Source organism: Elephas maximus, chromosome 21, assembly GCF_024166365.1.
Source record: "Elephas maximus indicus isolate mEleMax1 chromosome 21, mEleMax1 primary haplotype, whole genome shotgun sequence".
NCBI classification, from domain to species: Eukaryota; Metazoa; Chordata; class Mammalia; order Proboscidea; family Elephantidae; genus Elephas; species Elephas maximus.
In genome coordinates, this window is record NC_064839.1 from 53,830,993 (window position 1) to 53,857,088 (window position 26,096).

General features: G+C 58.8%; 1 protein-coding gene across 3 annotated transcripts in view; it reads left to right on the forward strand.

The window, feature by feature from the left end:
• The window catches only part of ZFPM1 (zinc finger protein, FOG family member 1), a 67,566-nt gene that overhangs the window by 27,064 nt on the left and 14,406 nt on the right, over nt 1-26,096 (forward strand). For 2 of the 3 annotated variants that reach the window (XM_049864177.1, XM_049864178.1), the window contains exons 2-4: nt 3,706-3,834; nt 6,472-6,600; nt 25,132-25,268. In XM_049864177.1, the coding sequence (XP_049720134.1) occupies nt 3,706-3,834; nt 6,472-6,600; nt 25,132-25,268 (395 nt within the window). Of the gene's footprint in view, nt 1-1,328; nt 1,385-3,705; nt 3,835-6,471; nt 6,601-25,131; nt 25,269-26,096 lie in introns of all 3 variants that reach the window. The other variant, XM_049864179.1, reaches the window with a different exon arrangement.

Below are 26,096 nucleotides of genomic sequence, written 5' to 3' on the forward strand. Positions count from 1 at the left end.
TTGGCCATCTGGGGGAACGGGCACAGTCACCCCTTTGGGGCAGTTTGCAGAGAGCTTGCCCATGCACACAACCAGGAGGGCCAGGCAGGGGGCTCACCCAAGCCTCCACGCACCCTGGCCAGTGCTCCAAGCCACCCCATCCATGCCGGCCTGCAGATTTGAAGTCTGAGACACCTGTCCCCTCCATCAGTGGCCTTTCACACTCTCTAAGCTTAAAAGGAGGAGGAGGAACCCCCCTCCCACTGCCTCCTCTCAAAGCCAGCGAGGCTGGAGCATGTGAAGGGAGTCGGGGTCCCCCACCACACAGAGCCACCTCGTAATTCAGTTTTAAAGCATGAAAAAAGGGAGTTGATGAAATCCCGCTATCAGCGCTGAGCCAATATGCAAAATATCTCACCCCCAATCAAATAGCTATTATGTTTTCATTTCCATTTCAGCGTCCGGCTTAATGAGCAGGAGACGGATCAGTGCGAGGGTGTCTGCTTGCCATGATAACCGAGGAGCTTGGGGCGTTTTGGGGGCTGTGCCCAACTCTGCCCCGAAGGGCCAGTGGCCACAGTTGCCCCTCACTGACACCCCTGGCTGGGGAAGGAGACCAGCGCTGCTCTGTGGGGTCCGAAGGGCTCAGGGATGGGTGTAGCCTGGCTCAACACAGGCAGGGTATAGTGTCAGAAAGGGTGGCATGGGGCAGGGGTCTGAAGTCAGTCCCCTGCCTTCCTGTCCCGCTGCCCCGGCCCTGCTTCCTAGATGACAGCAAGTCTACTCCTCTTCCTGGGCCTCAGTTTCCTCATCTGAAAAGTAGGCGTGACTCAGACTTACCTCTGAGGGCACTGGGAGGCTTGGGGAGGGAGACATGCCTATTGGAGGGTAGCATTCAGGGCCTGCCTCCCCCTCCACACTACCCCCAATGAACCTGGTCCCCTGGCCACCCGTATCCCTCCCACTGTCCTTTCCGCAGCTCCTCCCATCAACCCATCCAGCTCCCAGGAGTGTGTTTCCCTTCCTGCGCACCCTTTCCCACCTGCCCCTTTGTGCTGGGACCACCAACCTTCTGAGCCTCAGTTTCCCCATCTGAAGTAGGGATGTGAAGACGACCTTGCTGGGCTTTGGGAGGAGCTAAGGACGACATTTGTAAAATGCTGAGCCCAGGGGCTGGTACACAGTCAGTGCTTAATAAGCATGTGCCCCGCCCCATTTCCCAGGCCATGCTAGTCAGTGGGTGGTCGCAGTGGTTGATGTTGATCGAGCATGTTCTGTGCCAAGCCCTGAGGGCAGTCCTCTGATTTGGGCCAACAACACACTTTCTCCTCTTGTATTTCCATTCGTAGACGAGGAAACCGAGGTTCTTAGAGTCCGGCGGCTTGCCTGAGGTCACACAGACACTGTAAGCATCTGTTGACTTGACTGGCCATGGGCTGGCCTGGCCCATCTGCCGGGGTCCCTAGACAGAGATCAGGATGGGGTCCCCAGAGGGGCCGGGCAGGGGTCTCTCCTAGCACAGGGCCCCCGTGGGAGCAACAGCGTCACATTGGAAGTCCTAGGCCAGTGGAGAAACCTTCCTCTGTAAGCTCCAGGTCAGTGGGGAACCAGGTGCCCCATTCCCACCCAGGAAGCCCCCCGTGGGACCCAAGATGCATCCAGATGGGGTCGGTGTGGACTCAGTGGGCAAGCAGAGATGAGTTAACATATTATCGGGCTGAGGCAGCGTGGAGGCAAATTCGCCCCACCGCCTCTCGTTTGTGGCGCAGTAGCGATCGCTAGTTGGCAATTGTTTCCCACGTTATCAGAGCCTTTTTAATTGTGCCGGAGCTGGAATTAGCGGCATTAGACTAAATTGCCGCACCGCCTGGCAGCCCCTTTCTCCACGCTTATCATGACGGCTTTGTGCAGAGCCAGGGCCTTTGTGTTCCACAAATGCACATGCTACGGGGCCCGGGCTCCCTGGGTGGCTCAACTCACCTGGGTGGGCATCTCAAGTCAAGTTGCCCTCCTGGGGGCCACAGCAGGTGTGGAACAGAGTGTGTCTGCTACTGTTCCCAGCATCTCCCCCGCCCCCATGGAAGCAGGTAGCTTTGTACCCATTTATCAGAGCAGACAATCGAGGCCCTGAGGCCCAATGGCTAGGTGGGCCACCCAGTCTCCACAGCTCTGCAGCCACCCTTCCAGAGTGAGAAGAGCCACAAGAGGTGTAGGGGCTTCTGGAAATGGGCCGGCAGGTGGGCTGACCACAGGGCCATATACTGCCTGCTGAGGCTGGAAGGGAGAAGCTGGCCTGCTTGGGGGTGAACCCAGGGCTCCACCTCAGCCCTGCTTTCCTGGCCCTGGCACGTGCCGGGGGAGGTCATGGCAGGTGGGTCCTCACGCCTGTGCCAGGGCACAAGTCGAACCGGCCCAAGAAGTCTCCGGCCCACCCCCGGAGCCTGCAGTATGAGCTTGGCCTGGAGCCGGTTCCTGTGTGGTCTGAGTCCAGCCACCCACCCTCCTGTAATTACAGCTCTGAAGTGTCCTAAACCCAAACCCACTGCTGTCGAGTCAATTCCGTCTCATAGCAACCCTATAGGACAGAGTAGAACTGCCCCATAGAGTTTCCAAGGAGCGCCTGGTGGATTAGAACTGCTGACCTTTTGGTTAGCCGCTGTAGCACTTAACCACTAGGCCACCAGGGTTTCCGAAGTGTCCCAGGGAGGCTGGAACTCGTGGTGGAAGCTAGGAAGCAGAGGGCTGCAGTTAGAGAGTCCTTTGCCTGAGACCCTCCGTGGCTCTCCAGGGCCCTTGGATTCCAACGCACTTCTCCCTATGGTGCTGAGATAGTGGCGCCTGGCCCCTTCCTCCCTTCAGCCTCAGCTCCCGTCACACCACCCCATTCACTCAGCAGCCGCCCAGATAACTGCCTTCCACTTCCTCCACCACACTGGGCTCCACCCCACCTCCAGGCCTTTGCTGGTCCCTCTGCCCAGACCTCTCTTCTCAGCCATCAGTCTCATACCAAAAGCATCATCCCTGCTGATCTCCCAGAAGCCTCTCCGTCTCTCTTTTCCCTCTCCCTCTCTCATTTGCTCCCTCCATGCTCCTTTATAACATGTTTTTCGTGTGAGGCCCATTTACTTTTCTGTGACCATCTCCCCACCCTGGCCTAGAAGCCTCCCTGTGTCCTAGACACTGCCTGGACTCAGGTGTCAGCATACACAACCACCAAGCCATTGCCTGACCCGTGTCCACCTGTGATCAGAGAGGTGGGCTGAAATTCAAACAGACAAAAAACCAAATTTCCCACCTCACCCGCTTTGTGTGAATCGCTAGATTTTGAAAGTCAGCCAGAAACTGGGTCATAGACTCTCTCACCCATCACAGTTCCCTGGGCCCTTCTGTCCCATGGACATGCACTGGCATCTATGCATCTGTGGCTGATGGTGGGCGCTATCCAGCTATGTGTCATTCTTTGCTGGGCAGGCAGTCAAGGGCATCCACAGGCCCCACAGCAGGCCTACCCACCTCCCCCACCAGCCATCAGCCCCTCTTCTTTCATCCCTGGCCAAACCAGACAGAGGAGGAGGGTAAAGGCACCAGAAAGGAGGATGCTGATGGCCCCCTCCACACCTTGAGCCCTGCCTCACATCGGCCTGTCGGGGTGGTAGGAGGTGGGTCTGGAGCTGGGTGGGCGTGGCCCCACAGCTTCTCAAACACCCCTCTCGGATGTGTCCACAGGTTCCCTCGGAGATATGGAGGCCAGAGAGGAGGCACAGGCTGTGGACATGGGCCTCACAGAGAGGGAGGCAGCAGTGCTGGAGCCAGAACCTGCAGGGGAGCCTGAGCCCCCAAGCCCTTCCAGTGGAGGTAAGTCAGGGGACGCACGTGGGGACCCAGGGTCTTGCTCCACTGTCCACCTTGGGACTTCCTGTCAGCCCTTTCTCTTGTGGAGTCTCAGCTTCTATGTCTGTGGAATGGGTGTCTGTAGACTGCCATCCCTGGTGGGGGCCAGGAGAGGCCTGGGCATCTCGCCTCCAGGGGCCTGTACCCTGGAGCACCTGAAGGGGTCCCAGGAGTAGTCAGGGAGAGGAGGGACACACCTGTTCAGCAGGTGGGTCTTGGAAATCCAGCTCTGTGGTACAGATGGGGAAATTGAGGCCCATGGGGAACGGTCTAGCTCAGGGTTAGACAGGTAGTCACATGGGCCATGTGAAAGCTTCAGTTTACTCTCAATGGAATGGAATAGTGAGGCCATCGTTGGGGGCCTTGGTGCCTGCTTTGGGCTCTGTGCAGCCTCAGTGCCTGGCGGGTGCTGTACCTACCAGTTCCTCCTGTTAAGGTGTGGAAATAAGACTCAGAGAGGTCAAGTGACTTGCCCAGGGTCATAAAGCCTGCAAGGACCTGACTGGAGCCTAGATCTGCACGTGAGCCCATCCAGGTCAACCTGGATTCAGGCTGGTCTCCCTCCCCTCCACCTACTCCTTGCCCTACCCTGGGGTACCTCAAAACTCTCCTTGGGCCCTCCTGCTGGCAGCTTCCCAGGGGGCATTTCCCAAGCCAAGACAAGGCCTTAGAAGGAGGGCCTTTCCCCCAAGAGTGAATTAACCTGGAGGCCTCACTGCTGGAGCCAACATCTCAGGTCAACTGTGCCTGAGACCCCGGGGGAGAGCCTCGCTGAGATGGGGCACTGTGGAGGTCAGCACCCTGTTTTCCTGATCAGGACACTGAGTCCAGGAGAGGCAGGGGCTCTCTGCCCAGTTGGCCTGCTTCAACCTTACATCCGTTCCATACCCTTTGCACGCAGAATCTGAATTACCCCACACTATAGTCTGATGGGGGAGACATAGCCACAGATGGCCATTTGGGCAGGTGTTAAGTGGGTGGTGCAACCGAAAGTTAAGGGGAGACAGGGTTCTCAGGAAGACCTCTCCTCTCCATAGAGATGGAAGGCCATGCAGGGCCACTGTGCCACACACATAGAAAGGGCAGGTGGGGCAGAGGCCCTAGCACGTGCAAAGGCCCTGGAATGGATTAGGTAGGTAGCAGAAGCAGTCTTAGCGTGGGCAAAGGAAGCTGAGGGCTGGGTGCTAAGGAGGCAGGCAATCCCAGACCCCCGGCAGCGAGGGGTCCTTTTCATGCTGGACCCCCCTACCACAAAACCCCAGCATGCCTAGTCTCAGAACTTCAGGATTCCCCACTGGGACGGCCCCCAGGCCTAGGAGCCCAAAAGGCCTCTTCCCTCAGACCTTGTACATCCAGCCAACTGGACCCTGTGACCTTGTCTAGCAGCCAGCACCAATGAGGTCACCAAGGCCATATTGAGAGTGAGGCAGGGCCAGCAGGACTGGAACCCAGGGCCAAGGCTCTCACCTCCCTGGGGCACCCTCCCACCCAGGATAGTATCATGGGTCTGGCCTCTGGCCACTGCCCCAGGCTCCAGAAATTGTCAACTGTTATTATTATTCCCTTTGTCATCACTTCTTCAGCGACCCGTATTGCTGCGTGCTGGGCCAGAACTCAGACCCCAGAGCCCATGCGCCACCCTGCTGAGCCTCAGTTTCCCCATCTGCATGGCCACGAACAAAGGGAATGCTCCCAGGTAGTGGCCCCTTATCATCCTGCCATCATCATTACTATTAGGAGCTGCCCAGAGGGAGCACTGGCGGAAGGGCTGAGGTGGGGGGCTGAGATCTGCCAAAGGGCAACAGCTCCTGGCTGGTCGACTTCGACCCAGAGCCCAGTCCTCTTATCTGATTTGGGAGCAGAGCTCCACGGGGGTGGGGCGAGGCCGGGAGGGAGCTGGAAAAAGCAGCCGGGGCTGTACCTGGCACTGGCCGGTGGTGATAACGTGGCGATGGGCGCGATAAGGTGACGCAGGAGCAGTATCTGCTGCTCGGGTGGACCCGGCTCAGCTCCCTCGTGGTGGCTGGGGCTCGAGTGCCAGCCACTTTGATTTATAGCCAAAAATAATAGGACTTTTATACTGCGTGATTGATTTATTTGATGTTAATCACAGCCCTTATCACTAGTATTAATAATCTGCTGGGTGCACAACGTCACCAAGGGGGGGGCTTTATGGGAACGCATCGATTGGGGGCCGCAGTGGTTATCAGGCCTGGCTGGGAAGGCAAATATGCCCTTTGGGCTGGAATTGGGTGCGGGGCCGGTGAGAGGATGGAGAAAACCCAGGAGCCGAGGCATTCGTGTGGCTGCAGCCTGGGTGTGCCCGTAGGCCATCCGTGGCCTCTAATTATTAACAGCAACTGGAATAACAATTATTATTGCAACAATTAATGAGGAATGGGGGTGCTAAAAGCTAAGAGAAACAGTGGAATGTCTGACCCCCCCCCCCCCATTAGAATGAGCTGGGGCCAAGAGCTGGGGGGTGGGAGGACCTGGGGCCTATGGCCACCATGCCAGGCCTTAGTATCCCTCCCAGGTGGGGTGGGCGAGGCAGCTTACTGCCAAGGGCGGCAGCAACATGATGATGTTTTCTTTCTGCAGACACAGAGCCACCCATATCCCCACCACCACAGCCACCCCCCACACCCCCAGGAGGTCCTGAGGAGATAGAAGGGCAGAAGCCAGAGACACGGCCAGAGGAGGAGTCAGGCAGCACCTGGAGTGGACCAGGTAACCACACAGGCAGGGTGGCAGCAGTATCTCTCCAGATCACGCTCGGGTCTGGTGTCCTGGGGGTCCTGGAGCTGGGCTACCTGGAGCCTCAGGGTGGAGTGGCCCTGCTCAGCCAGGAATGCTGGTGGACACTCACTGGGCCCAGGCCTGTCCCTGACCTGAAGTCCAGTGGGCCCGTGTCGCTGCAGCTGGCCTGAGGAGGCACCTGTGCTCAGCCATGGGCCACATCATCCAGACAGGACATACAAAGGTCTGGGTGGGAAAGGGGCAGGTGGCAGTGGCAGGAAGGCTCTGCAGCAGGCGGAGCAGCCAGAACAAAGGCGGCAGTGGGGGTTGTGCGGGCGTGCCGGCACCACCCAGCGCTGGGCTCTCCCAGTCGCCCGTGGTAGGCACTCAGAGACACATGGTGGAGACCTCGGGCAAGTGCCAGGCCCCTACCGGGTAGGAGAGGAAGCTCTGCCCAGGGGGCTTCAGCCATTCTTGCTGGGAGTTAGGTCCAAACAGCCAGTTCTGGCCAAAGGGGAGTCTTTGACATGGTTCTGTCGCTGCTCATTGCCCCTAGTGGCAGCTAAGCTCTGGACCTCAAGTCCCCTTCCATCCTTGGCCACCCCTTCAGGATCTGCCTCATTCCACCCACCGATAAGCTCAGGGAAAGCCAGACCTCCCGTTGTTTCATCATCCATAATTAATAACTCACTCACTGAACGTGGGGTAGCATTCGGTACAGTTTTCCAGGGTGACCCTATCCAGGTCGGTTCTCAAGAGCCTGTGGCAGGCATGAGGGTCTTGCTGAGGAAGGGCCCATCTGGGCAGGCCAGGTGAGCCACAGTAGTCCTTGGATGAAGGGTAGACAGAGGCTGGGCACTGGGCAGGCACATGGTGGACACACCATGCACTTATAGGGTGTTTGCTGTGTACCAGACATACAGCCCTCAGGGAGTGTGTGTGTTCTATAATAACAAATGAGGTTTGTGATGGGTGGAAAAAAACATGGTGGAGAGAAAACATGTGGCAAGGGCCTCACCTGCTGGGGACCAGGGCAGGCTTCTCCAGGGCAAAGAGGAAGGGACCCCCATTCCTACTATGGAGGCCCCAAGGGGCCAATATGGGAAGGCTGTCAGAGTTAGGCTCCTGCCAGCTCCTGTTCCAGTGACTGACTGCTCGGCTGGGCTCTAAGAGTGCCAGATCGATTGGTGTTGCCTGCTGCAGACATCCAGGGTAGACGTGGTGACACACGCGCCGTGTGGTTCCCTGCTGACTTAGCACAGCCCGCTCCCTTGATCGATGGGCGTCCAAGGCCCAGAGAGGAGGGCCTGACCTAAGTAGTCAGGGCCAGGATGGTAATCCCCACATGTGGAGAAACCAAGTCCACTCCTTTCCCCTCCAGCCTGGATGGACTGTGGGGCTGGCCACTGAACGGAGCAGCTGTGGGGGAAAGTATGCCCATTGTCCTCACACTGTGGGGACCCCACTGCGCCAAGGAGGGGCTGAGGCAGCGAGCAGGGAAGGACACGTCTTCAGCCATCCATGTTCTGAATGGCCATCTGCTGCAGAGCCCTGCAAGGGTTGATCCTGGCAGTGAGTGCCACCATTCACCATAGCAGGTAGTGGTGAGTGTAATTATTGTTCCAGGTGCTCACCCCATGTTACAGATGGGGAAATGCAGCTCCTGGGGGACTGGAGCCTGACCCAGCCAATGACCACCCTGGGCAGGCCCTGCCCTGGCCACGGAAAGACCCGGCCCTGGGGCAGGCGCTGGGCCGTGGTTTGGGGCTGGGGTGCACCCCGGAGCTTCCTGCGCTATTTGTGTCCTGGGCTAAGAGGTCCCCTTGGCTCCCCTAGCACCCGCAGATAGGGATTTCTGTGCCATGGACACGATGGGCTGATAGCAGCTGCCCGCCAACCGCCACACTGCCTATCAGGCCCCCACAGTCCCCCTTATCACTGGCTGGGGCCATGGGCACTTATCTCTAAGGGCTGCCCAAGCCAGTGGGGGCATCAGGGCTCCAGGGGCCTGGCAGGGTCAGTGGCCCCAAGGGCAATGACTGGTGACGAGGGGTCCAGTAAGGGCTTGGTCTCCTTCACCTCAAAGGTTTCAGATGCTGTTCTGGCCCACCCTCTCTCCCCAGAACTGGCCTCTCTCCCTTACTCTCTCTTCCTGTCTCTCCATGTGTCTCTCTCTGTATCTCCCTTGCTCTCTGGTGCACAGACACCCTGCACTCCCCACCCCTGCCTCTCCCCACCTGAGGGCCCAGCTCATGGGGACAACCTGTGGGTACCATTCTCCCTTTTCTCTGGGGTGCAGGGCCCCAGACGTGGTTTCTGATGGGAAGAGAACTCCCTCCTGGTGTGTGAGGGCGGGGCAGGGCCCCAGCACAGAGCTGGAGATGGAGCCCAGGGCACAGCAGTGCTCGGCCCATGCTAGCCACCATCTGCTGCTGGGACCCGGCTCTAGGGTCTCATGGGAACCCTCTGGTCAGGCCCATCTCCAGGTTCTCCCCACTATGGAGCACAGCTAAGACCTGGGCCTGGTGGGTTGTCTGGCTTCAGAGCCTCTCTCTATATCCGCCTGGTGAGCGCAGCCAGGCTGCCTGCCTCCAAAGGGTCAGGGACCCGAGGAGACCTCTGTGGAGCCCTACCAGGCAGAAAAAGGGTGGCTTCAAAGACAAGCAAGTTTCTGGTTGTTCCAGGGCTTTGTAAACCCTAGTGTGCTGGCCCCCCGGCATGCAGTTGGCCATCTCCACTATCTCCCATCAGTTCCTAACCCCGTACTGCCCCCATCCCAGTTCCCCGCCCCTGCTCTACCCCTGGTGACTCCAGAGCTCCGACAACAGATGGGGGATGCTTGATGGGTGTCTGTTTTCATTTTTGAAAATTACGAGATTGTCAGCTTTGGGCACCTTAACTCTCAAGTGTCACTGCTTCAAACACGAATGCCCCCAGCCGTTCCTAGAGGGAGGAGCGCAGACCCTGAGGCCCAATCACTGGGAGACGGCGGACAGGCCACCTGCCTCTCTGAGCCTCAGTTCCCAATCTGTAAACGAGGATAAGGAGGGCAGCTGCCTCGTGAGGCTGCTGTAAGAATGGAAATCTAGGGGTGCAGAGTGTGTGAAGAGAAAGCCCAGCACAGAACAGGGTCCCCTTTCCTTTGGCCTGTCCATGGGAAGGGGAGGGCTGTCACAGCCCCTGGCAGGGAGCGCCTGGGAGAGCCGCAGACCCAGGGCCAGGGCCCTGGGGCAGGGGAGGAGAACATGGGGTCTCAGAACCCACCTGCCACACCCCTACCCCGAGACCACCAAGGCCACCAATGCCCCATGGCAGCCCCTCCGTCCCCTGCCCTTGATCCGCCCGCCTGGGTTTGAAGGTAGAGGAGGGTGGGCAGCAGGAGGGAAAGACAGTATTTTTATCTTTGAAATGACCTTGTTCTGGAGGGGCTGCCTGTTTAAAATTCTGATATGCAAATGGCTGATAGCTATAATCTATAATCCCCAGCTCAGTGGCATCTCAGCTCTTGGAGGGTGCAGGCTCTGAGTTCCAGAGAGGGAGAAAGTGGGGCAGCCCAGTGGTCCCCACTAGGACATGGAAGGCTGGGCTAGGGATGCGGTGCTGAGCCCTGAGGGTCCTGTGCTGACCCTGAGCCCAGTCCCAGGCCTAAGTGGCCATCCACATTTGGGGCCAGAAACTGTACACCCCCACTCCAGGGGCTAAGTGGGGGCTGCTTCCCGGAAGCCAGGGCTTGTGGTGGGGGCAGGGCTGAAGTTCCCTAGAGCTGAGACAGAGACAAGGACTCCCCAACCCTGCAGCCCCTGCAGGGGCGGTCCAGCACCAGCCCGAGACACAAAGCCCCTGGCTGCCTGGGGGGAGGCAGGACCCAGGCTCAAGATCAGCCAGCTTGCATGCTCAGGGATGGATGGAAGTTGCTTTTATTGAGTAGTTACACGCTTCTTGAACTGCACTCAACCATCCAATCATAGTACCTCTCATAATCCTGCAACGGCCCTGTGAGGAAGGTAGTATACTAATTGAGCTCCATTTTACAGTTAGGGAAACTGAAGCTCAGCAAAGTGGAGTGGTTTGGCTAAGGCCACACAGCCTACTCTGGACAGGGAGCTGGGACTTGAGTGGGACTGTCTGTTTAGGGTAGGGGAATCTAATCCACGCCCTTACCCCCCACTCCCAGGAGCCACACGCCTCATTCCTGGCCTGGCTCTTTGATCCTCAGGGCTCCAGGAATAGGGTCCCCTTCATAATTTTTTTATTTTTTCACCCATAAGTGTCTCGGGGCCTGGAACTCTTTCCTGGTGGCCACGCTTTATAAAGTGAAATCCAATTAGCCAAACATTGGGTATGCTTTTCTGTCCACAGCAGGTCAGGAGAGGGGTCAGCTGAGCAGTGAGGGCCAGGCCTGAGAGATGGAAGGGGCAGCAGCAGGGGCTCCTATCCCCACTCTGAGGCCTAAAGGGCCAATGGGCGTGGAGCAGGATGTTCAGGTAAGGGGTCAGCAGGTCCAATGGCCCTGAGGCACAGAGCATCAAGGGTGGCGAGGGACAGGCAGGCGCAGACAGGCAGGGCTTTGGGCACCTGCTCAATACCATGGAGTTGCCTCCATTTTCTCAGCTTTAAAATGGAGATACTGAAGGGTTTTAGGCGGGGCCTTTGGTCACTTTGCACTTGGGGGTGATACCTCTGTCTGCCATGCGGAGAATGAGGCCAAGGGGCAGCATCCACCCCCAGGGTGCACAGGGAGGAGGAAGTGGTTGTGAGGGGCCAGGGAGAGCATCGGGAACCCAGCCCCCTGCCCGGGGTCCAGCACCGCTGGCAGCTGGGAGTCCTCAGCCAGAGTGAGAGCGGAGTGGGCTGGTTATCTGGGCTGGGCCCCGGCTGACTAATCTCCCCGGCCCGGAGTCTCCATGCAAACCTCAAGGTTTGTTATCGGGCTGCGGGCGGGCGGGTGGCCGAGGCAGGGCAGCCCGTCCTGATGGACAGCGGGGAGATGGGCCGATATGGTGGCTATGCCGCCCCCCCCACCCCCGGCCAGCCCGGCATGTGTGGGTGGGAAAAATCATTTCAGCTATTTTGCGTTATCACCCAGCCTGGCGCTGCGGGCCCGATAGGCCTATTTGTCTTAGATTAACGGGTGGGGGGAGGGGCATAGGGGGGCGAGGACAGTGGCAGGGGTCAGCCTGGGGTCAGCTCAGGACCAGGCCCAGAGGCAGCATCAGGAGCCGCCTTTTCTGGGTGTCCCAGGAAAAGGGGGTCTACATCGGTTCTCTCCAGCCCACCACGAGCCCCTCCTGGGGGTCATGTCCCTCTGAGACACGCCCCCCCCCCCCCCCCATGAGCCTGGTGCAGCACTCGGGCCCTTTTCCCTGTCCTGACACCCCACTCCACCCCACAAGGCTGTGCTGAGAGACTCAGGAGATGGATCACGTGGAGATCCTGCAGTCCTTCCCTCACCCTGGTGCTTACAGAGCCCCTGCAGGGGCCAGGCCCTGAGAGCTGGGGAAGACATGGGTGGTCCTGCCCACCCCGCAAGCCATAGGCAGAGGCAACTCAGGCAGTTGAATCAACAGGAACCTGGGGACCGGATGTGAAATGGAGGTCTTGTATTCATTCAACAAATGCTCGGATATTAGCTCCTGCAGTGTGCCAGCAAGTCCAACGCCAGGACTGACGTTCTGTTGAGGGAAATAGACACCAGACAACAGTGAAGGAAAAGACCCCCAGGTCCGGGGAGAGGAGGATCAGAGTAAAATAAAGCAAGGGAGGAGTGGGTGCACTTCTAAATAGGGGGCAGGGGCCTGCTGCACCACCATTTGAGCAGGGAACAGGGCTGTATGAGCCGTGGGCTGCCCTTGCCAGGCGCGTGGCAGGTGAGCCTGGTGAGGGCACGGGCAATGCGAGGAGGTGTTTCGAGCAGCCAGCCATCCAGGTTAGACTGTGGCAGCTGACGGGGTATCTTAGAACTGGAGTTTGGAGAGCATAGCCTTTTGCCAGGATGCACGGTGGGTGCGTGGTTGTCCCCGGCTCTTTCTTTGATGCCCTCCATCACCAGCAGTGTTCCCTAGGCCCAGATGGAGGGTCCTGAACCCCAGCCTGCACCTACCACCTAAGTTCTGGGCCACCAGTTCCTCCGAACAGAGCCTGGCACAGGGCCACCATTCTCCTCCTCATCTCATCCCTGTCCCCTCCCCAGACAGGTCACAGGGAGGCATATGGGCACCACACAGGCCCTCTGGCTGCTGTGGCCTCTCCACCATGGCTGGCCTGGCCATGGCCTCCACCTCCCCCAGACTTGGCCTGGCCCACACAGAGGCTGCCACCTGGGGCTGCCCAGGGCGTGAGTGTCCAGAAGCCAAGCCCCATGCAGAGGGGCTTCAGCAGTCAAACCTCTCCCCTCCTCTAGCTGGCAGGGAAACTGAGGCACAGTGCTGGGGCATGGCTTCCCCAGTGGCTGGCTGCTTGACCCCAGGCTACCCTCCCGCGTGGTCAATGGCCATTTCACCCCAAGGAGCCGCCCCCTTGGCCTGGTTCTGACTGGGACCTCGATCCCCAACAAGGGTGCCTGGGCCTCATGGTCACCCACAGAGTCTCAGAGTTACCCCACAGGGCTTCTGGGAATGAGAAGCCGGGTGGAGCCAGTAGATCAATGACAGTCGCCATTGTCCCATCAAACTGCCCTCCTCCCCACAGACAGAGCTCATTCCCCTTTGTTCACACACTTGCCCCTTCACTTATTGAGCACCTACTGTGTGCAGCCTCTGTTCCAGGCACTGAGGGAGGACAGCAGTGAGCAGGACAGACAGTTGCTGCCTTCCAGGAGCAGAAGCCAGGGGTGGGGGGAGCAATCAACAGGAAGGCTGGACCCTAACCATGGAAGGTGCCAGTGCAAGGGAGCAGCGTGGCGGGTGCTGGCAGGGGCCGGGGAGGGTCCTTGAGAAGCTGATGTGCACTGAGAGAGTGAGCAGCAGATACTAGGAAAACCGCCCCACAGAGCACAGTGGAGCAAGGGCCCCGCTGTCAACTGTCTGCTGACCAGGGGGGCTGTGGTGCAGTGAGAGAAGGATATGAGGCCTGGGGAGGGCCAGCAAGCACAAAGGCTCCCACTTTAAGGTAGGGAGCTGGGGGCAGGTTTACCCAAGGAGAATCGAGACCTGTGCTAAGTTTAACAGGATCTCTTCAGCTGCCGTGTGGGGAGTGGATTGTAGGGGCCAAGGACGGAAGTGAGGGACCCCATGAAAAGGCTGTGGCCCAGACTCGGGGAGAGCTATTGATGTCTGGGCAGCCCCCAGGCAGGCGCCATGCTGCTACCATTTTACAGATGAGGAAATCGAAGCCCAGAGAAGTTTGACAGCAGCCCCAGCCCCACCTCAGTCCTGCCTCCTGCGGAGTGGTCCTCCTTGCCCACCCATGTCTGGATGCTGAATCCCCTCCCTCCTCTCCTGCCCCAGCCCCACAGTCCCCAGCATTCCCTGGGCCCCTCCTCTTGGTGTGGACCCTGCAGCTGCAGCAGGGCACTGGTCAGGAGTGCACTGGAGCCCAGGGCCCCTAGCCACCACAGGCGGGTAGGGGCCAGGCCTGGCTGCCTGCCCCAGGCTGCCTGCTGCCCTCACCCTGCCTTCCAGGAGCAGCTATCGGTGGCCGGGGCAGTCTATCTCAGCCACAAGCACTAATCGAGCCTGGCTTCCTTCTCCGCCCTCCCACCCGGCTTCCTGCCTCAGGCAGCGCATTCTCACCACTCCCCCTGCCAGGGTCTAGACGTGTGAGTGTATGTGTGTTTGTGTGTGTGGGTGTGTGTGGCTGCCCCTGCCCCACCCAGTCTATGAACGAATAGGGCACAGACCTCCAGCCCCCACATAGCAGAGCCCTGGGGCCCTGGCTGCTCCTTCCCAGGAGTCTCCCTCCCCTGCTCTTCTTTGACAGCCACATGGCTCCCAGGCATCTCCTCACCTCTCTGAGCCTGCTGCCTCCTCTGCAAAATGGCCACAAAGGCTGGCCTGGGAGGCTTGAGGGGTGACGGAGACAAGTACGTGTGGAACAGTTACTGCCGCCAGTGTTGGGGCTGCCTCCAGTCCTCCCACTATCATTGTCACTAGCACCATAGCTGTCACTGCTACTAGCACTCCCGCTAAAAACCCGCTGCCGTTGAGTTGATACTAGCACTAAAAATAAATAAATAAATTAGCACTAGCCCTGGCATTATTGCTGGTAGTATCGCTATGACGGTTACTAGGACGAGTGCTAACACTGTTACCAGCACCATTGCTCTGAATGTTACTGGCACCATTATTGTTACTATCACCATGACTGTTACTGTTGCTGACGCTCTTGCTATTCCTGGCACTATTATCGTTACTATTACCATCACTATGGCTGTTCCTAGCACTATCACTGTAACTGTTACTAGTACTAGTAGTATTGCAGTTACTGTTACTAGCACTGTGACTGTTACTGTTCCTACTACTATTAATGTTGCTGTTACTAGCACTAGCACTATTATTGTTACTAGTACTGGTATGATTACTGTCACTAGTATTAGCACTAATACTGTTACTAGCACTAGCGCTATTGCTGTCACAAGCACCAGCACTGTGGCTGTCACCCTCCCTGTCACCACTGCCCCGGCAGCAGAGTTCCCACTGTGGCATAAGGTAGACCTGGCTTCCAGCAATCCCCTCTTTCACTGCGGACCCTGGTCCGTAGCTTCCCCTTGAGCTTGGGCTCTTCATGTGCCCAGGTTGCCCAGGGGCACAGGGAGCTCAGCACAGAAGGGCAAAGGTGGGTAACGTGTGTCGCTGTCATCCTCCTGGTCCTGGCCACCCTGGAGCTATGCCCAGTCTCCAGGGCATGGTGTCAGCCCCCTGGTTCCCTCTCTCGTCAGCCGGTGGCTCCACTGCCCCCCACCCTGGGAAGGGAGACCGAGGCGACGCTGCCCATGGTGACAGTAATATGCCTGGTGCCATGTGTCCCAGAAGAACCCCCTAGCCCCAGGGAGTAGGTACCTCAATCACCCCCACCTGACACGTGGGGAAACTGAGGCTCAGTGAGCTGAAGTGACTCCCAAGGTCACACAGCTGACTCCAGGAAGACCCAGGTTGGGAGCCCAGGCCCCCACTGGCCTCTGATCCCCCAGCCCCTACTCACACCCACTTCAGAGGGGATACTCAGCCATGTCCTTTGGCCACTCATGCTCACTCCGGCCCCATGTGATTTAACCCTTTACTCCCTGAGAGTCCCCTACCCCCGTCACTGCCACACGGCTGCTGGGGTTCTTTATTTATTTATTTATTAATCATTTATCTCTTTTCGTAACTTTTGATTTCCTCAATGTGTTTTTCCATTACTGTGGTGGTGGATGGAGCTGATAAGATCCGTCCTCGGAGATGGGACAAAGGGGCTGCCTTCAGCTCGAGGGCTGGTCATATCCTGCCCGGGAGGGCTGAGCTGGCCTGAAATGAGGAGCGATGCTATCTCCAGGCGCTTATTGTGTCTCGGGAGGGAGGGGGTGCCCCCTCAGCCCCTCACCCCTTCCCCAGCCCTGCCCAGCCCCCAGTGCCCCTTTCCAGACCGGCAGCCCCACCTTCACCCTTTCCACACCATCAGCCTAATGTGCCCTGTGGTATCTCATCATCATCAGGGGCCTTGGGCTTGTCCCTCCGCCCCCCCAGCCTCAGTTTCCCTATCCGTCACGTGCAGCCACTCCTCCTCCCTATGGGAGCCGTGGTGCAGAGGGACTAGTGGCCTCCTACCAAGTGCAGCCACACAGTGGTGTTCCCACTTGGCCTCAGTGGTCTGCTTCTAGGAATTGATCCTGGAAGACACCCTCATGTTCACGGGGAAGTGGGGAGGAGAGTCCTCTGGCGGGCAGCTGCAGGTACACACAGGCCTGCAGAATTCCTATAAGGAAGGGAAGCAGGGAAGCACCACTCGCTGCCTGATGTGCCAGCCCATGTGTGGCTCCTGCTCCCACACAGGCTTGGGCAGAGACAGCCCCACCCTCCTGCATCACTGAGCCTCTGTCTGGCCCCCAGACCTGGGCAGGAGGGTCAGCTGCACCCTGCCCCTGAAGGCCCAGGGACCTTGCTGGGCCGCTTAGGCAGGTGAGAGGCAAGGGTGCTCAGTGGGGCAAAGGCGTGGAGGTGGGACCATGTTCCCAAGCAGGGGTCCCCGGTTTGGCCTGGTGTGGGTTCCAGCTGGGCAAGCGGAGTGGCACAGTGCTGGATACAAGAGCAACAGGGAGCCCCAAGTTCCTGAGCAAAGGCACAGCAGGAGAGAGCCATGTCTGGTAAGAGGAGGCAGGACCTTCTTTTCTCTGGGCCTTCCCACCCCTCTTCTCTACCTTCTCCTCAGGCCCCTGCCCTTCCCCAAACTATTCTTTTCTGCTTCTCCCTCTAGGAATATGAGGCAGGACAGAGCTTGGACAGGGTTCAGGAAACCAGGGTTTGAACTCCCGGTCACCTGCTCACTGTGTGGCCAGGTCCTCTCTGACCCTTGGTCTCCTCACCTATAAAGTGGGATAATATGGCATGAAATGGTTTGAGTATTAAGTTGATCCCAGCCCATCAGTGCCGTGAAAGCGTGTGTGGCTATCACTGTCACCATCTCTGGGCTCCAGACACTTTATTGAGCACATGTAGCTTTTATAAGAGGGGACACTAAAAATTCCCTGGAGCACCCCTCCCTCCTGGGGACTCACTACATGCTGGTGTGTCCCTCAGAGCTCCAGGACATAGACCATCACCCTAAGTAGAGCTGTGGGTAGCCCTCTCTGGGCTGTCATCTCCCTACCAGTAAAGCTCTTCCCTCATGACTCTGCTGGGTGGAGTCAATCAGACACTGAGTTTAAAGTACTGCTTGAAGTGGGTGCTCAGAGGTGTCAGCTTTTCTGGAAGGATCTTTGTCATCCATAAAGGGCCTGACATGGCTGGGCGGCATGCTGTCTTTCTGTTCTCTGTGGTGGTGGCTAACACCCTCACCCAGCCCCTGCCCAGAATCCGCTACTGCTCCCTTCCACCAGGCTGGGGCAGGACCAGGGCCTCTGGCAGTGGTGGTGGCAGCGGTGGGGAAGCCCTCCTTCCTTCCTTGCCAACCACGGGCTTCTGCCCAGACCCTCAAGTGCCTCAGCCCACCCCCATAGAAACTGAGGCCCCAAGAGGGCATGTGGACACATACCTCTGAGTTGGACAAGCAGGGCTTGCACCCCTGCTCCCCATACCCCCACCCAGAGCAGGGAGCAGGGTGGGCGGCCAGGCCAGGCTCCAAGGAGGTGAGCTGGAGGCTGGCCCGGAAAAACAGGCAGGGGCCGAGGTGCCCAGGCAATAGGGCCCAGATAAGGTGCAGAAAATACCTCCTGTGCAAACAGCTTATCACACATCCTGGTTCCAGCCACCCACAGGGACAAGGCAGACGTTGAGAGCCAGGGACCCCCTAGCTCTCAGGCTCCAGGATCCCCCAACACAAAAGTACCGGGGCCTGGAACTGACAGGGTTCCCTCTCTCCACTTCGCAGGTGGGAAGACAGAGACCCAAGTGCCAGGGCTTTCTAAGGAGCCTGGGGAGACCATGGGTTTCAAGCTCTGGGGCGGTAGGAAGGCTCTAATTCTCAGGCCTGCTGGGCCAAGGGAGATCCATCCAGCGTGAGGGCAGGGGCAGCCCCTTGGAAACTTCGGCACGGGGGCCTCTGGGGAACCGCAACCCCGAAGGGGATATGGAGGGACGCAGCTCCTCTCACTGTCCAAGCCACTCTCGGCTGTGCTCAGGAGGGGCAGAAGTGTCTAAGACAGCCCCCCCACCAAGGATCCCATGTTGGGGTTCAAATAGGGAGTGTTCAGGATCAAGGCAGGTGTCCCCACAGACCCCTGGGACCTGGTCATGAGCTCTAGCTGGGCTGAGGAAAGTGCAGCTCTGGGCCTGAGCAGGGCCCACTGTGGACCTGCCACCCCATCAGACTCTAATCAGACTGGCAGAGGCCCTGCCTTCCTGCCAGACCTCCACACCACTTCACTTAGAGCACCCCTGCACTCCAGGACAGGCTACTGGGCCGTAGAGCTGAGGGCCCCAGGGTGGGGAGCCAGGCCCCACCCTGAGCTGCTTGCTATTCTGAGGCAGTCCCACTCCACCATTAGCCGGGGCCAGGGTTCAGCCTGATAAAGATGGGCTGTTGTTCTGTGTCAAAAAATCAATAATCCCAGCGATGTTCCCGAGAGATAGGGAGACAAGTTCACAGCCACCAGCTGGCGGGGGCGGGTGGGGTGAGGACAGGGGGCCAGGGGACAGGAGGACAGGGGAGGGGGAGGCGGCCCTCCCTGCTGTCGCCCTCACCCCTCTGCTGCCAGTGGCCTCGTCCTGGTGGGCTCCAGCCCGGGCAGTGGGCTCTGGGTGCGTGGGCCAGGCCACCTCCCACCTGGACCGTCCACCCAGTTCAGCCTCTTTGTACGTGATGGGCCCCACCCTCCCTAGGTCATGCAGCTTGGGGGTGGCTCAGCCAAGGTGGCAGCTGGAGCCCTGGGTCAGGGGAGGTCGCCTCCCTCCCAGAGGTGAGAAGAGAAGCAGAGAGGAGTGGGCGCCGGGCCAGCATGGCGCTCCATGCTGTGGCACCAGCTGCCACATCTCCCAGGTTGTGGGCGGGTCAGCTGGATGACCTGCCCAGCTCCTGCGCATCATGCCCCCCTGCCCTGGTCCCCAAACGGGCTCATCTTGAGCTTTGGTGACACAGGCCACTGTTTTTCAACACACTCGCCACTTCACTGGCCAGCGTCTGCCATGCTCCACATCCTTGAGACCCAGCCACCAGCGATGTGGCCTCAGGTGGACGTTCCAGTGGGGATACAGCTCACTAAATAAAGAGGTCAACTCTAGGGTGTGCTAGAAGGTGGGAGCACCTGAGAACAAGGAAGCATGAGGAAATGTGGAAGAGTGTTAGGGTGGGTGGTGTTGGCCCCACTGTACAGATGGGGAGACTGAGGCCCAAAGTGGTCAGGGGCACCCGTGGCTCCCAGGCATGGCCTGTCTGTGTCTCTGGGTTGGGCTGAGGCTCCCCAGAGGTTCCAGGGTAGGTGCCCTCCTGGAGCAGCCAGGCAGAGCCCCAGGCCCTCGGCCCATCCTCCTCACCTCAGCCCTGCATCAGGTCCATAGCTGGCAACTGCTGGAGTCCTGCTACCTGCCAGTGCCACCTTGCAGTGCCCCCTGCTGTCAACACCCAGAAACTGCTTTGCACAGCATGGTGCCCAGCCCCCATGAGGCTGCCTAAGCTTCATGAGGGGTGGACTAGTGACAGGAAACAGTGCCTGGGGAGAGTTTCCATGTTTGTACCAAGACATGTTTGTAGCCAATGCTCTCTGACGCCCATGCAGCCTGACTCACCAGCCTTCACTTCTGACTCTGCCCTTGCCCATGGAGGCTTCTAGAACCCCACCAGGGTGGAACCTACTCAGATCCTGGGGTTTCCCTCCTCTCCCTCTCTTTTCTTTCCCTTTTTGTGACTTTTATCAAAGGCAAACAGTGTGATCCCAAGATAGGGTGGCTCTGATAAGGCTGGGGCCAGCTGGCCCTCGGAGCCCAGGGCGGGCCAGGCAGAGCGATGGCTGATTAGATATGTGGGCACAGTGGGGACCCGGGTGGGCTCTGGCACACCAACTACAGAGCCACTGTCAGGGAGGGGCGGCCAGCGCCTGGACTTTGAGCTCAGGAGGCCACCGAGCCATTAGCACAGCGAAGCTGGCCCTTTTAGGAGAGGCCGGCTGGCAGGTGGGGGCCTTGAGCAGGTGGGGAGGCCAAGGCCCTGGGCGCCACAGGTCTGGAACAGACTGCCTTGTTGGAATAGGCCTTCTCCCCCTCCAGGGGCTTAGAGGAACACAGACAAGGCTTCGGGTGGCCGCACTCACTGCTGTGCGCCTTGAACACGCTGGTTGAGCTCTCTGGGCCTCGTCCCTTACCTTCAGAGTGGGGGCAGTAAGCATCGAGCTCCCACAGACTTGCACAATGCCCACGTGAGAGCAGGGGACAGTATGGGGCTCAGGAACACGCCATGGCTGGTGTTGGCAGGTTTTGCTGATATGGCTGTTGGTGGGGGCCAGCACGGCCCCCAGGGAGCTGGGCGTAGCACCTGAGACACAGGCTAGATCCAAACACCGAGCCCAGTCTTGGGCTGCCACAGCCTAAGAGTGGAGTTGAGGACCCTCCTGGTGAAGGGCCCTGCTGGAAGGGGGACCCCAGCACCCCTCTAGGCTAAGCTGCTGGGCTGGTCCCTGAATCAGCTTCCTCAGGCCCAGGGACAGGGGCGCCAGGTGGGGGACACTTCTGGGTTCCTGGAGGGCAGGACTCAAGCCTTGGGCCCACCACATTCAAATGACAGCAGCAAGTATTAGTATTATTGCCTTATTTCACATACAAGGAGCCTGAGGCTCAAACAGGTAGAGAGGAAGAACTCTGGCAAAGCTGGCAGTTCATCTTAGAGGCCCCATGTGGGTGAGGGCAGGAGCAGGGGGTCCAGGGTGGCCGAGGGCATGTGTCGGGGATCAGTGGCTTGGTGCAGCTTCTTAGCTGCGTCCAGGCAGTTGGCAGGAGAGATAGCAGTACTGACCACACAGACAGACAAACACACTTTCCTTCACCTCACAGCCACAAACCTGTTAGACCATGCAGCCATTTTGGCATCCCCTTGTACGGATGGCTAAACTGAGGCTCAGAGAGCATGTATGCACAGCTGCCACAAGGCATCCCTAGAAGGCCTTGGCCTTGACTAAACACACTCGCAGCAGGGGTGGCCTCAGTGCCCTGGAGGGTCCTAAGCCAGGCCCTGATGTCTCCCTGCCCCCGCCCTATAGTCTTCTTTGAGGGCATCATCAGAGGCCTTGAGACCTGAATAGATACTTAAATCATCTAAACATGCAAAGGCTGAAATTTCTCATTTGGATCCTCACAGGTTCTTGGGGAAAAAACTGAATCCCAGCGCCCTGTGTTTCTTCTGCAAATGAAGCATGCAGCTGTTTGCCTGAATAAATTCTCCTTTGTCCCAGTACTGGTCCATGGTGATGGCCCCTGGCCCCCTTGGGGTGCGGGCCACCCAGGCAGCATGGGGCCTACCTCTCCCTTGGAGGAGACCACCTTCAAGGGGAAACCAAGGCCAGAAAGCCCTTCGCCTCACCTCAAGGAGTACTCAAGGGGCACTGGTTCAAATCCCAGCTCTGCCACTTGTGCACCCTTGGACCAGTAGCTTAACCTCTCTGGGCCTCAGTCTCCCCCTCTGTCCATTGGGGCAGTAACTTCGGAGTGAGGCCAGAGGAAGCCCCGAGAACTGCACTGGGCTCTTGGTTCAGGCTCTACTAGTAGAGGTCAGGCGATGTGTTGGGATCCTGAGGTCTCAGGGCAGACAGCATTGCTTCTTCCTCCAGCTGAGGGGCTGAGGCCACAGGAGAGCAAGCGGCCAGGGTCACGGGGCTGGAAACTGGCTTCACTGTGCGTGCTTGTCCCAACTGCTCTGGAACTGGGAGGAGACACAGAGTCAGAAAATGAGGTTGCCGAGGTGGGGGGTGCTGCCACCAGGAAACCCACCTGACTTGCCTGCCTTTGGAGCTTACAGGGCTGTCTGGCTCCACCCCTGTTTTCTGGGAGCTCCCGAGGGCTCAGCCCTGCCCCAGGAGACTGAGTGAGCATTGCACCGAGAGTCCAGAGACTGGGATTCCCACCCAGGCTTCCTCTCATGTGGTTTGAGGCCGACAGTCTCCGTGGCCACCACTGTCTGGGTCCTCCTGTCTGTCCTTGTCCCCACTGGCTTCATCCCCTGCTCAGCATCGCCCCGACCCCGCCACCTCTCATTTCACACTTCTGTTCATTCATGGCTTGACCTGAGCCCCCACTGGGCACCAGGCAGTCTACAGGGGTCAGCATCCCTTCCCCGCTTTTCAGATATTCTTTTACTTCTGATTGGGAGAGGGTCTTAGTGAACTGTAACTGAACTTTAACTCAGCTTGACCTGGTTCTGGCCATGAGCAGGGTTGGGACAGTAACCGGGGGCTGGAAATTGGCCATCTGAGTAAATGGCATCAAGCACCAGCAGGGCCACCAAGGACAGTTGGGTAGGTTGTACCTTCACAAGGGTGCCAGCCCAGGTGACGTGTGAATAGGAGAGGTATGAACAGAGAGGGGTTAAAGGGAACACATGAATGGGAGAGGTGTGAACAGAGATGTATGCATGGAGGTGTATGAACAGGAAAGGCGTGAACAGAGACATAAACAGGGGAGGTGTGAACAGACACATGTGAAGGGAAAGGCATGAGCGGCCTTACGGGAGGCCCACCACCATCAGGAGCTAGGCCCTTGGTAACAAGCATGTTTCTGAACATCGGATGGGGAAGGGTACAGGACTGGGTTCTGGATGCTTCCCCTGGACCCTCACTCAGCCCTGAGCGGCAGGAAGGGCTCGTTCATGACAGCCCCCAGTGGGTTCCATGCCAGCCTCAGAAGCAGAGCTCAAGACCAGTGGGATCGCTGGACAGACAGAGAAACACCCAGCAGCTCTGAGATGAGCTATTTCCATTTGTCTCCCTTAGAGCAGCAGAATGTCCTGAGGGCTGGCCTGCAGGGGGTGGGGGGCCAGCTGGGTCATGAGCAGGAGGCAGAGTGATGGGACTTTGATTCAAATCCTGGCACGCTATCCAACTGTGAGACTTCCTGGGCCTCATTGTCTGTAAAAGGGGATAAGGAGAGGGCCAACTCAGAGGGTGACTTCGTGTCCCTGCAGAGTAGTGTGTGCTGGCCAGGCCACATCCTTGCTAACAGGCACGGCCCCCTTTGTGGTGCCAAACCCCACGAGGCCAGGGAGGTGGGGAGCGTCCTGGATGGGCCAGGACAGCACAGCCTCCCTTTGCGACTGGAGCTCCCTGCTTTTCCCCGAGTTGGCCGTCTGCTGGGCTGATGAAGGGGCACAGAGCCTGCCTCAAATCTCCTCTCCTTTCTGGGTTTTGGTTTGCTGCCATCTTATCTTCCCCCGGGGAAGACAAAGACTCAGTTAAAGCGTTTTAGCAGGGCCTCCCGGCGTATTTACATGCTATCGCTGCCATTAGGCGGGTGCTTTATCTGATCATCGGGCCCATTAAGGCCATAGCCTGCAGAACGGGGCTCCAGGAAGTGAGGCCACCACCCAGCGCTCCGGCCAGAGACCAGGCCAGGCTGCATGAGGCCTCTGTGGTCCAGGCAGCACCAATGGGGAGGCAGGAGGTGGCCAGGGGTGGATGGAGGGTATGTGGCCCACAAGAAGCAACTCGGAGGGGCGCCGAGGCTCAGGGAGGACAGGTATCCCCAGATCACCCAGTCATGTGCAGGTGGCCAGACCTGCAGTCTGACTGTAGCCTCCTTGGACCACACCACCTGGGAGAGCATCGTAGCAGCGGCTCGTGGCCAGCCGATCTGTGAACACAGCGGGGTCCTGAGGGCCCTGCAGCGGTGCTGCTGCCCCAAGTGAGCTGCCTCCAGATCCCAGGCTGGGTCAGCCCAGCCCCTGAACATGGCCCCCTTTAAGGAGACAGGCTGCAGAGGCACCTACTGTCCCAGGCCTCGTCAGAATCAGGAGCCAGAACTTTTCAGAGAGCAAGAGGAGGTCCCGGGAAGATGGGGGCATTCTGGGGTCCCTGCCCACCCCTACCAGTCTGCAGAGAGCAAAAAGCCTGGCACTGGAGTAACCTAGATGCCAGTTCTACCTTTGCCTCTTGCCTCGGCTTTCCCTGTCCTGACTGGCCTTGGGGCGAGTGTCTATCCCTGTGCCTCAGTTTCCACACCTATTGGCCTGGCCTTCACTGAGCCTGTCAAGTTGGTGGGCTCATTCAGCTCTCAGGCCAACCCAAAGAGGCAGGGAGTGTGAGTTCCCCTGTACGGTTGAGGAAACCAAGGCCCGGAGGGTCTCAAGCTGCCCACACTGGGGCTCTGTGGAGCGGGGCCGGAGCTTAAAACAGCAGACCTCTAGTCTCACATTCTGGAGGCCGGGAGTCTGAATTCAGAGTGTCAGCAGGGCCACACTTCCTCTGAAGGCTCTAGAAGAAGATCCTTCCTTGCTCTTCCAGCTTCTGGTGGCCCTGGTGTGCCTTGGCTTGTGCTGCATCACTCCAATCTCTGCTCCATGTTCACGGAGGGGTCACGCATCATCCTTTGTGCCCACCTGATGCAGCAGTGCCCCGACCGCTGGGCAGCGGCCTGGCTCCATGTGTGCATCTGGCACAGGCAGGCTTGTCAATACCACCAAGGCTGCACAAGACCTTAAGCGTCTGACACATGGCAGTCGTGTGCTTGAGCTGCCTGCCTGCTGAGAGGTCCCAGCCCCAGGTCTCCTCATTGATGGCCTTGCAGCCCACTGCCCAGAAGAGGCCTTGCCACAGGGCTCCTGGCCCAGGCCTATCCCCAGCCGGCATCCCCATGGCTCTAGCCCTGGCAGTGAGGCACACCCCATTGCCTTCCTGTTCTGCCCTTTGCCCCTGCCTGCCCCTAAGAGGGGGCTGGTGGTCACCACCCACCTCTCACGCCTGCTGTCTCTCTGCAGACGAGCTGGAACCGGTGCTGCAGGATGACAGGCAGTGGTGCGTGCGAGCCCGGCGAGGCCTGGCCGAGGGCTTTACCTGGGGCCCATTCCGTGGCAGCATCCAGAGCAGAGCCTTGTCCCCCAGGCAGGCACAACCGGTAAGGAGCCCCAACTCGGCCACCCACCCAGGTACAAGATGGCCACCAGGGCAGCTTCCCACCCAGCCCCAGGCCCCTCCGGCCAGAGTCAGGCCCAACCCAGGAGCTCCAGCCAGTTCTTGGGAAACAGCAAGGGAAGCCTGTGGGGAGATGCAGGCCTGATGGGTTGGGGCCTGGGGCTGCAGAGGGCTTCCCAGAGGAGGTGATACGGGCCTTTAGGACCTCAGGTTGGGGGACATATGGGAGACTTACCGGAAAAGGCAGTCTTTAAGTGGCCCCTTCACAAACAAGTCAAGCTTGCCAAGGCTAAGAAGGGGAAGGGCATTTGAGGGGAGGCAGTCACAAGTCATGAATCCACAGAGCTGGGTCTTGCATGGTGGAGAGGGGAGGGGAGGTATGTGCCTGGGGAGGTTCTAGGGGCTGGCTTCAAAGGCCGGGACTGCCCCACTCCTCCCAATGGCTAAACTTGACTGGTGCGGGGTCCACCTGGGGTCAGGGTGGGTTCAGGGCTCTCAGCATGGCTGGCATAGAGGTGAGAGAACTGCTCTGCCTCCACCCTCAGGAACCAAATTGACAAGGGTGAGGGGCTCCCCTGGTGCCACTAGGCCTTCACTGTGCCAGGGACTGCCAACATCCCAGCCAGGCAGAGCCTTCAGGAGGTGGCACTTTGGGTCCACTTTTGAGGCCCCTTGCGTGTGTGGCAAGTGGGTCTGTTCCCTCTTGTAGGGGAGCAAAGGTTCCTTTTCAGTACACTGAGGTTGGGAAAGAAATCAATTTATAGACCAGTGGATGATGACTCCCTGGTCCTGAGCATCCGGTGGGAGCTTC